The 12,934-nt window shown below is 31.7% G+C and overlaps 1 protein-coding gene across 1 annotated transcript in view; it reads right to left on the reverse strand.

Moving 5' to 3' along the window:
• Positions 1–5,686: 5,686 nt before the first annotated feature.
• The window catches only part of LOC117125490 (nuclear receptor subfamily 1 group D member 1-like), an 86,962-nt gene continuing 79,714 nt past the window's right edge, over positions 5,687–12,934 (reverse strand). The window contains exon 6 of the mRNA XM_033271987.1: positions 5,687–10,902. Within this exon, the coding sequence (XP_033127878.1) occupies positions 10,613–10,902 (290 nt within the window). The 3' untranslated portion in view covers positions 5,687–10,612. The remainder of the gene's footprint in view (positions 10,903–12,934) is intronic.

Here is a 12,934-nt window from a genome sequence, read left to right on the forward strand (position 1 = left end):
ATATTAAACCATGTGACTAAGTAGTTGGAAGCTGAGTGGGTAAAATCTTTAAAATACATAAAGTTGTAGTTTATCATTCAGTATAGATCTTGATTTCAACATTTAAATACTGTATAGTTACTATTCTCTATGTCATTAACCAGCGGAGGCGTCAGCGAGGTGGGGGAATTTCCTTTGTCGGAAGGCCGGGACCCCCTGTCTTTCGTCGAACGAATAGGTCGTCGGACCAAAAATTTTTTTAAATAATAATTTTCCAATCTAAATAACGCTATCTTGATTGCCAATCCCTAATATTGTGGTCTAAAAACACATTTAGGGTTAAATTACGCCATAAAAACTCCCTTCAAGAACCCTAACAGAGATTTGTTTGTTTCGGGCTATCGACCGAGGCTTTGTCGTCGCTTTGGTTCGGACCCTGCATCAGACACGTCGGACCCCTTGTTGGCAAACATCTGGCGCCACCATTGCCATTAACATCTAAAGAAAAAAAACCATGCTATTCATTTCAAAGGCAACCATAGATGAAAAATGGAGCATGTTTGATGGTCGCTGGGAGGATGTGAAAACACTTCCAAATACCCATAATGCATAAAATGCATTTCATAATTTTCTTGGTTTAATATGCCTTTTTTCATTAAGTACTAGAGTATTTATTAACTGGGTCAGATCAATTAACATCCAAGCAATCATGATTTTGCTTAAGACTATTTTCTGTGACGTTTATTAGGTAAATAATACCATTCTTAATATGTTAAATAATCTGATTTTATTACAAAATACATTTTTGTTTACTATAAGGAATTAAGTTATGCTTTTTTATATACAATGTTTGGTAACAAGTTTTTAGTATTTAATTTTATATATAAAGTGTTTTCTCCTTTTAATGTGCCAGATTCCATCATATACTATCATGCAAATCGATAGGTCGGTCTGTGACCAGACCCAAGGTGGTACCATCTACCCTGCCATCCCCATGATGTAGTTTTACATCACCTTCTCTGTTGATACTAATTCCTTATATATGATTTTACATACTGGATGTGCTACCATAAATCTTTTCGTAATATTTTCAATAGAATTGCACAAAGTTTATATTTGTAAAATTTTCTCTTTTTTTTTAAGTCGGTCTGTGACCAAACATATTAATATCAATATTTCATAAATGACTTTATGTTTTGATAAAATTTACTTGGAATTTCAGATTTACTGGTTTATCTGTAATATTTAAACAGTTTTTACCATTATGAATGCCTTAAAAAGTCGACCTGTGACCATGGAATTGCCCACTACAAAAATGTACGGTAACATGTTAAAATGTGTATATCATCGAAAACGATGATAGCTAGATAAAATCATGAAAAATAGAGAACAAAAAGACCGACGCTAAAGATTGGTATGTAAGAGCAAAATGAAGTCATCTCTTAGTGACTATATAAAATATAAAGGAGAACCAAAATTTGAACTTTATCTTCTTGATAAAACAAATTTTAAAGGAATCAATCTTAAATGCAAGGCCCGATCCAACTCACTAGAGCTTGAAGAAAGAAAGTCATCTTGGTCAAATGATTTTCCAAATAAATGTAAAATATGCCATGATAATACTAAAGAAACTGTTAACCATTTTATATTTGAATGTAACAGACTACAGATAATTAGAAATGATACTTTTATAAATTTAAAAGAACTTTATTATTGGGGTCTCTGGTCTTCTTGGGATGACTTTGAAAATGGTTCTATAGAATTTAAACATCACTTATTTTTAGATAAATTTATATGAGAACGGAAAATTGGACGACATTTTTGACCGTCATTGTAAACAATATACCGGTATTTGTGCCGCTTGCATTTGTAGAAGTAATATATACAAAGAATTATGCCTATCTTAATACCCTATATAATGCTGTTACTTAACGGTATATTTAATTTAACTTTATTTAGGTACGGTATTTCTTTTTGTAGTGTATATTATATATTATATATATATATATATATATGTAGGCCTATATATATATATAATTATGAGTGTGTATATATATATACAGTATATATATGTACAGTATATGTTTGTATGTGTATTTATATGTATGTGTGTGTATATGTATGTATGTAGCCTATATATATGAATGTGTATATTTATGTGTGTATTTATATGCAATATGTTTATATGTATGTGTATGTATATTAAGTACAATCATACTGTACACTTATATTGCATATTACAGTCTATTAGGATATTTTTTACTTTTTCTTGAATTTTTGTTAATTTTTTTCTAATACTATTTTAGTGTCTTAATTACTTGCTCAAAGTAATTCATGTACTTCTTTTTCTCTATGTTTGGAATTTTACTTTATTTCCATCCAGTTTCACTGTTTTATTTTTGTTGATTTCTTACTTACTTTTTATTGAAATGCAGTATGTTTAAACTTTCGTTTTTGTTTTTTTTTCTTAAAGATTAAGATTTTTTTAAAGATTTGAATTTTGTATTTGCACAAAAACATTAAAAATTACAGAAGATAATGAAAAATGTTGGAAGAGAACAAAAAAGGGTTACACATTTTCAAAAGGAGAAACTACTCAACAGGAATATCATATATTATTTATTATTATTTAATTATACCCTTACTAATAAATATTACATACAATCGTAAAATGTCCAGTCTGTTTTCGCAAAGATATGTCTCTTCATTTGAAGCTAATTAGTGGATCCTCTCGTTATTGGCCTATATATATATATATATATATAAGTAATCAAAGACACTAGGTTACAAACTCAACATTTTATTTTGCACTACAGACTGTTTCATGAGGACACAGCCTCAATCATCAGGTGCTCGGCTCTGAATGAAGCTTACTCGGAATAATGAAGTACTGTAGATAAAGATGATAAAAACTGTTTATAAAGAATATGCTAAGTTAATTAGTACTGGACTCTCTTTTATATATATATACATATATACATATATATACATATAGAACTATATGTATATGTATATAGGGCCTATGTATGTATATGTATGTATATAAATGGTTAAAAACAAAGTTGTCGGCAGAGCTTTGGAGCCACCGGTTATTAGAGATTAAATTCTTCTAAAAACTATTGTCCCAAAGCTGATAAGCGCAAAATAGTGTTTGCTGCCCTCTATTTACTAAGTTCTTATCGGGAAAAGTAATATTCCAACAGATGGTGATTTTTTTTTTTTTTATATTGAGGAAGGAGTGAAAAAGCGATGCGTGCTTTCATCAACTTTATTTTGTATAATAATGCATGAATTCACGAAATTGTTAAAAGAACACTCATTAGGTGTTCGTATACATAATATCCGTATGAACAGCCGTTTTTTATGTATATGGGGATGAACCAAGACTTTTGCTTAACGATATTAATTTGAAATCCAATCACTTTGCCAGAAGAAAATACCTTGACTTAACATTTCTTTTTAAATGTACTAATAATTATTTCCACTTTTATTTAATTTCTTTCTTTAGACTTCCTAATCACAGACTTAGTATTATTATTTTCCATGTTTCCTTTTCCAAAGTTAATATTTGCAAAAATGTTTTTTTTTAAGGTATTTTCAATATATAATGATTTTTGTTAACGCTTGTCCAGAAGTGGATATTTTAAAGGAATTTATTAACAGTTTTTAAGAGGCATGGTTACATATATACGAGAAATTTTTAAAAATATTTTACCTTTGTTATATTATTTTATTTCCGTACTTCCGTATAGTACAATTATTTTTCATTTTCCTTTTATCTTGTAACTCGTCTGTAAATAAATATAGTAATAAATACGGTAAATAATACAATTATTAGCTTAATATATTGTAAATTCAGGTGTCAAATTGTTATTGAGTTTCTTACGACATGTTGTAATGCTAATTTTGACTTTATTCCATTTTGAATAATGCTTGCTTGTATAGGTGTCAACTTTAATTGGGTGAAGCCCTTCGATGATTCAAACAATCATACAATCATATATTCAACTATGGAAGAAATTCGGAGAAAATCTTCACTTGGCGACTACTTGCGTTATAAAACAAGTAGCCTACCTGGTTTAGAACCTTACCTGTTAGATACGTATTTATTTTGCGTTGTATTAATGCTAATGTGTTTTCAATTTATTTTTGCTTTTCGTAATTTTGTCTGTATTTTGGATTTTCTATTTTGAAATGTTTTTATTAAGTAACGATTGGAAAGAATTTATAGTGTTAGAAGGGAATTGGAGTGGGGGTAATTTGGGTCTCGGTGTTGTATTCATGAAAGGGAGGGGAGGTGGTAATTATGATTCGTATCAAATTGATTTTAAGGAATGCAATTAAGAGTTATGCATTTCCACACTACATTTTCGAAGTACTGTGGCGGATCCAGGAATTTGACCGGAAATGGCACTCTCAGACTTTGATTACAATTTTCTTTTTTCTCCACTGGATCCCCTTGAATTTGCCACCGAAATACTTATCATAAAATTTTTTTTTTTTTAAATTCATCCTGTTAATCATAATCATGCCCGCTAATATATTTCGTGCCAACTAACATTCATAAAAATAATAATTTATTATCTATTGATTAGCTTGTGACGTATTCGAACCATGAAAAACAAATAAGATAAACTTAAAACAGTCACTCTAATTTAGTCTATTTGCATGTACAGTACAGTATTTTTAAAATCAATCAAGAGGTTTTTTCTTTTTTCATCTTTTAGAATTTCACTATTCTGAAAGTGGTATTGACACTACACTATTGTGAGTGGAAATATTACTGTCTAATTACGATCAAACAGGACTAGGGAGATAGGAAGCACTGAAAACAAGGTAGCATTTTTTTTCACCAACATAAATGTGATTTATTTTTTATCATTATCATGACGCCATGGCGAGATAGCGTCAACGTAACATCGGAGTTCGTAAACTTGTGGTATCACTACATAAATAAGTCGAAATAGACAGACCTATCCCTGTCAAAAGCTATTTTAAAAATGAAGATTATATTGAATAAAGGTGGTGGTTACGCCACGAAAGAAAGAGAGAAAGAAAAAAACAATTGCGTTACGGTTTTTACTGTGTTTTGGTCCGAAAATAGGCACCACACTTGCAACAGAGCACAAATGACAAACAAAATTCATGACAGTCATTAGTAAATGTTGTTTGTTCGTTGTTCTTTCCACTCGCAATCGGCTGGTTGTTCTTTCCGCTCGCTTGGACAAGTGTGGTTTTAACTATAGAAGATTGGTGAAAAGTAGAGGGATATGATGCCCCTACTTTGAAAAGTGGGGGACATGTTCCCCCTGTCCCCACCGATCAAAGACATGCATCCGTCTGTTCGTCCGTCCATCTATTCATTCATTCATTGTTTTCTATAATTTGCTGTATTTTTGTATTTGTGTGCGTATTCTTGTTTTGTTTTAATATGTTATAAATCTGGTAATCTCAGGCTTGTTGAATAACACCCATTTACTAGTCTGCCGAATTAAGTGAAAGCCAGTTGCTGACTACATCTCAAATCCCAGTTAGCTGAATTTTGCTGAACTCGATTATACAGTAGTATGCCCCTGGTCAGAAGTATATGCCTCTGGGGTTAGTATATGCCCCTGAGGTTAGTATATGCCCTGGGGTTAGTATATTCCCATGGGGGTAGTTAATATAGTTAATGTTATTGACAGCAAACATAAGGAATACAACCATCTGACTTCAAAATAGATTTATTAAACAAGTTTTACATATGGTAAACTTGACTTCACAATGTGTAGCCAAGGAGTCGGACAAGACAGCAATGGAAATGGATAGAGGGGGGTGACAGAGCATTGAACAACACTAGACGACAGCAGACGCACCTTGGCTACACGCTAAACATTCAAACATATATAAGATGCGTATATAAGTCAACTATTTCTCATAGGGATTACAGTTCAGCTGGCTGACCCCCAGCTCTTAAAGGGGTTATTCCAGCATTACAAACGCTCATAACATCAATAGGCAAGGCTCAAAATTCAACGAAATTTTTCGTTCATGTTGCGTAACATACATAGCTAAACCTCTTAGTATTCTAATGATCTGTACAACTGTATAATTTATTTCACTTATCCTCTCAAAATTCAAAATACTGAATAAATATTTCAGTATTTGATTTACTCATGAATAACCCCACCCCTCCCCCCAAAAAAATACAATTACAGTAATACATATTATAATGCCATCTCTTCAACGGTATTACAAGTGACACATCGTAAATATATCTACGTAGTTAAGTATAACGATCTGAGAATGTATGCTACACTACATGTAGCATCGATGCATTCGTGTGATGGAACTTTATATTCCACCATTAAAAACAGGCAATGTACAGTTTATATATGGAGTGCATATATATATTACTCCACAATTTAAATTACTATCATTACATGAATACCATTTACAATTGCATCAAATAAATGTTGCATTGCCATCTGAGTTCAATTAACTACTCACTGCTTGCGGGAAATGTGTTTCCTTCTACAAAGAGCACGTTGAATGAAATTATGTTATACTAATCCTGTAAATACAAAAAATTAGGAGCAGAAATTGCCCAATTCATTGATAGCTGAGCAAAACTACAAATTCTGTCACACTATATTTTTGACAGAATCAAATTGAAAATATGAAATGTAATTGTTTTAACTAAGCATACTCTTTTAGATGAGTACATGTAACGAATGCAAGTACATTATCATTACAAACTTCAGATATCTAATTAAGAAATGAAATATAAAAACGATGATTCTGAAACAAAGATATACATTGGGCTCAACAAAATATAGTCATTTTAATAACAGTTTATTTACTGAACTTTAGTTCCATACTACTTGCAGCTGAAATTAAACGACAGAAAACAATAATTTGCTTTACTACAGTTCTTTGTATTTTTTACATTTTACCAAAGCAAACTACAGGCCTTTATATTATTAATTTACTAAACAATTTTATAATAAATTTTATGTGTAATATACAAAGAGCTGTGAAGGGTGCTGGGTCCTGGTTTAAGTCATTTTGAAGACTAGGACCATCTAAAGGTTGACCAAAAAGAATTCCAATTTCAAGCACCGTAATGAGAATTAAACCTCCTTCACACTGAATGTATTTTGACCAAGACAGAATGTACCGTAAATCCTCGAATAAGCACCGCATCCAATATAGCTTTTTTTTGCTAAGCACCGCAGCGCTCATTCAAGATTATTTTATTTTAGTAAGCGCCACGGTGCTTAACCAAGAATTCTGCACATATTATTACTGTGTGTAATGAAACACTTTGAGAAAGAGGGTTTTAAATATAATGTGTACAGTGTTCAAATGAATAAATAACACAATGAAGACACAAGCATATCTTTATAAATGTTTATTTACGATGACGTAAAACCTATGATAGGCCTACTGAACTACGGGGATATGCGAGATAGATAACATGGAAACAGACAAGAAAAGCGCCATGATAATAATCTTTTTAATAAGCGCCGCACTGAAGCCTTCAAAAATGTTATATGCGTTGTGGCGATTATTCAAAGATTTACGGTAACTCTACCAGTGTTCACACTTCAATTTAAAAAATGAAGTAAGATTTTATCCAAGCTGTGGTTAAATATTATTTGCCATGCTAAAAATTCAATACAAATATGACAACGTAGATGAGTCCAAATTCAAATTTTTGGGTGCACAGAATGTGTGAAGAAATTTTTGATTATGCACCATGCCTCCAATCAGTTCTTCTACTCAGCGTACGATTTGATTGGTTAACATACTGCGCAACGTGGGTACTTTTACCAATGACAATCTTAGGCAGACTGTTCACACTGCATTTTTAAAACACAGACTGACAAATTCATGGTTAGTCTGACCGAAAGACAGTCCAATCTAAACAGGGTTTTAGCTTAATAAAAATAATCATCCTCTCATAGGCATTAACATTTTGTACTTTGTATGCAAACTATTTGAAAACAAGTGCAACATTTTCTGAAATTGGATTTACATTTAGACAATTTTATCTACATCATTAAAATCAGCTGTTTTGTACACAACTGATTTGGGAGTATCTGTCCAGAAATAAAATAATCAGTATTTTTAACAAACAAAAATGATTATAATAAACACTATACAGTATATGATTAAAGTCTGGAAGAAACATACAAGTGGTATTTCATAAAAATTGTCAAGAATATTTACAAATAACATGACATTACATTTGACAAGCGTATCTGTATTAGAAGCCACAGGTGTATTATTAAATATGAATAAAATATACAATAAAATAAATTTTTACATGCTGAAATTTAAAATTTGTAATCAAGAGAAAAGCTTCTTTTCAGCAGAATTGCATTTACTACAAATAATAAAAAAAGTATATTTTAAAGTGATTTCATTGTTCGTAATGAATTTATCATAAAAAATTAACTGTATCATCATAACTTGTATTACACTTTGCAATAGAAGCTGAGAAGTACAAATGGAACGAGGAGGCTTGGAAGCTATCTCGTAATTAGACACTATTCATACCAATAATGTTAATACGTCAAAATAAAATAAACCAATGCAACACAAATACTATAAAGTGTTACAAGGTGTTTGAGCTAAAAAACGTTACATTTAACTCACATAACAAATTTACTGGATCTGACGTAACCAATATTTTAAGCTAGAGGTAATATTGTACAGATCTGATATAAAGCATGTTTTAAACTAGAGTTGAAAACACAATGGATCATATGTAACGCATGTTTTAGTATAGTGCTGCAAATTCTACAGATCTTACATAACAAAATTTTGACCTCAAATGATGCATGAATCTCAAATTATAAAATACTTAAGGATTTCAAGCACGTATATCTTGAATATACTACACCCCCTCTATTCAAATTTATCTGGATAATTTCCTCCATGATATATTAATACAGTATTTAAACGACCAATCAAATACCTCATACTACATTTGTATTGAAAGCATCCAATCAAAAGCATGGTAGCAATGCCCCTTCATTTAAAATTCAGGAACAACCAATAGGATGGCAGAGCAACATGACTGTAATTTGAATATTCATATTATCACATACCTTTTATATTGGAATCATCCAATAGAATACATTTTAAACCATATGAATACAAGTAATTTTAGGGCTTGGAGGATGTTATCAGATCTGTTGTAGGTATAATATTTGTAGGCCTACCATCTAACGCCATTTGTATGCACAATTCTATGCAAATATACTACACTACCATGTAATGAACAAACTAAAGTTAGCATCACTTATTTCAGCAGAAAAAACACACAATATCCATATTGTTATTTCAGTTAAACATTGAATAAAACTTTCATGACGATGAAAGTTGAGAAATGACAAAAGAGTTACATTTTTAAAATATTTACAGTTCACAATATTTCAGTCGCACATCACATTTGAATTGTTTTAATGTTAGGCATCATTCAAACTACAGTATATATGATTTGCACTAAGTTACACTATAGTATTATCAGTTTATAATGTTTATAGTACTGACCCGGCCATTGTCCACCTAGGAAATATGTTACATATTTTACAATATTTTTTCATTTTTTAATTGGCATGGTGTAATGAATAAGAGCAGGTCATGAATTTGTTTTTCTTACAAATCTTTAAAAGTTATAGCTATGTATCTTTTTTTTATGAACCAATGAGTCTATTCAATAACAGTAGATTATTTTGACACCGTGACGGAGTATGTATGGTTTCCTCTCTAGTGTCAAAGACTTGAGTTACTATTTACTTTACTACTATGGAGATCTGAAGTAACCAGTCTTATGTTGCAATCATTGTTATCACTAGATTTTTTTATATACATAATAAGAATTATTTGAATCCCAGAGATAAATATCTGTTCAAATAATTCCTATAAACAATGAAATGTTTCAAAACCATTCAAATACACAAAGCATTCTTATGGCACACAGTACACCAATCCAAGTTTCGGTCTTTACAAATTACCAATAAAAATTCTTAAAATGATTAGAGCACCCTCTGTTGGCAGTTACCATAAGAGATGATGAATGACATCGGAGATACATGCAGGTTCAAGTATTAATCGCTTGCCACACACCTTCACTAAACATACATTAATTCAAACATGTTAAGCCATGAGCATTTTTTTTTTGTTTTCAACTTGCAATTAGTCATTGATGAGCTTTTTTTTAACTACAGGTCATATGTTACTTTTACAGTAAAAAAGAGTTTTTAGAACAAGTTCTTGCAATGACCTTCACTGGGGCCAGACCTTCAGATGTTAAGTGAATAACTCTATGAGAGGCCATTAATTTTGCGCTGGACTAGACTTTGTGAAGTACGACAATTATGAGTACGGTTTGTATCAGAACATTTCAAACGTGATTATGCTGCAGAGGCTTCTTATAACTGTCATCCTCTTCGAACAATTATTCTGCAATTTCTGTATCATTTTTTGTTTGCAATCTCTCAGTCTCAAAATAGATACTTGATAATTCATAATGTTTATATTTGATTGTTTCTCGAACCAAGTTGAATGTTTCAAGTCTTTTCTATCGTGCAACTGTTTGTGAACACCCGTCCATTTAGAAATGAAATACTCTTTATTATGCTCAAATCTCTGGTTTTTCCTTTTCGTGGTTCTTATTTTTCGGAACCTCATTTAAATCGAATACTTCAGCATGCAGGGGCGGGAACTGCATCTCCGGTGTTTTAACCTTCAGTTCCATGAGGCGGCGGGTGTGCTCGGGGCCGATCTGTCGGAGCATTGGAAGGGTTGTCACTAGTTGATTAAACATGGTTTTGTCCTCTGGGTGGTTGATTTGCAACTCAAATTGTAGAGCTCGTAGTAAATTCCTCTGCAATTTCTTGATTGGTTCAATCTCTTTTAAAAATGGACGATCTATAATGTAATAAAATTGTTTAAGTAAATTAATTAATTTAAAATTTATAATAAATAGCAGGTTTGGGTTTATACAGTACATCACACATAATCCCTTCCACTTAATCTAGTCTATCATGTTTTGTGTGCTCTTCAACATTTGCAGCTCAACGCTTTTACACCCTCAGCCTTTTTTTCTCCTTCATATTATTGAAGCTTTTAATATGCTATAAGTGCTACTTAAGTAATAAGAAAAATAACCTAATTTTGTTAAAAAAATAAAACCCCAAAAAAATAAAAAAAAATTTCTATGTCATAGAATATTTAATAGTAACATTCACTGCTAAAAATACTTTACATAATTAAAGCATGACTAGTTCATGGCCATTTTAAATGCCACTCATTAATTTTGCATGTGCACTTAATCTAAATTTACATGTACACTTTAAGACCAGAAAGACATTATCAAAGTATTAAAAAAAACCTTTTGAAATATAATGATTTTAAAGTATTCTCTCAAATCATTATGGTATCTGCTTAAAGTATTCAAAACAATTTTTTATTTTTATCAATCATGACAATAATAGAATGAACTATCCAACTGTAGTCATACAATTATTGTTACCACCATCACTACCATTGAGATAAAATAATCAACACCCACAATCATCACCTACAAATACCATCACCAAGATAAATACCGTTAAAACTACAAATATCACAACCATCCCCAATTTTACCACCTGACCACCACCATCATAATCATCATCAATACCATCACCACCAATATCTCCACAACCATCATCATCAATATCAAACCAACAACCAACAATATCACCACCATAACCATCAACTTTTCTGCCACACCACCAAAATCAGTAGTGGTGTTTATCAACACCACAATAAATACTACCACCATCATTCCATCTCTATCATCCCCACCACATCAACATCACCACCGCCATTATCACCACTAGCACCAGCACCATTAAATTTATCACCATTATCCCTATCATTCTTGTAATAATTATTTCCTATTTCAACTGGATGTCATCAATTCCAGATAATTCCACACTATATATGTATATATATCTGTATCTGTTTACCTCTACACTTGAATGAAATGTGATAAATTACACAATCTCCATAACTTTTACTTCGCTGAATCTCCCAGGTCAGTTGTTATATCACTTACCATACAAAGTTTCACCAATATAAAAATTGCTATAAATTGTGGTATGCATGGGTATGCAAAGTAGATTTCCTCTTAAATGGGGCAATATTTGCCTGATTAAACCCACAAAGAGTAATTAAAATTGTTACAATCACAAGTAAATAAGATTGATGATAAAATTCAATTTAAATTATGATAAAATGTGGGGTGTATTAAGACCAAGATAATTGAGCAGATACACAGAGTTGGCAACACTGAGACAAAAGTTGATAATAAACTTGGTGATTGTGGTAACTGTGACGATAGTCGCGGTGTTGAGCGGAATAGTAACAATTGCGATGATGACGATGATAATCGGTGAAGCATCAGAGTAAGCTGATGATTAACGAACTAAGAAGTAGCAGCGGTGACGATGACGACTTAAATCGGCCTACCAACGACAAAGCAATCTTCAGATGAACTACTTATACCGACCAAGTGACCGAATTTACTGGGTCAGCAAGCTAGCAGACAAAAAAACCTGCAATCAATTAAATGACTTGCGCACATTCTACATTACGAGAAACTATTTTCATGAGAAGTCGTATTATGGAAACCTGCAGGGAACGTTTCATTGGAGTTTCCAGATTGCTACGGTGCCTTGAGGTAATCTGTAGCACGTCATTTTCTACCAGAATTTACTTGGACCTCTCCTGGATATGCGTTAACAATGTGTTGAAGTACACAAAAATTAATGGTTTTATTAACGAGTTGAACTAAACAACAATCACTGGAATTGGTAAAGAGTAAACCGACATCATATTTCCAAGATGAAAACAATCTACTTTACCATTGATGCCAATGTTTTTTCTTCATTAATATGAATACTGCAACGGTATA

This window comes from Anneissia japonica, unplaced genomic scaffold (assembly GCF_011630105.1).
Source record: "Anneissia japonica isolate Jap-2015-1 unplaced genomic scaffold, ASM1163010v1 scaffold7731_len1735946_cov199, whole genome shotgun sequence".
In the NCBI taxonomy this organism is placed as follows: Eukaryota; Metazoa; Echinodermata; class Crinoidea; order Comatulida; family Comatulidae; genus Anneissia; species Anneissia japonica.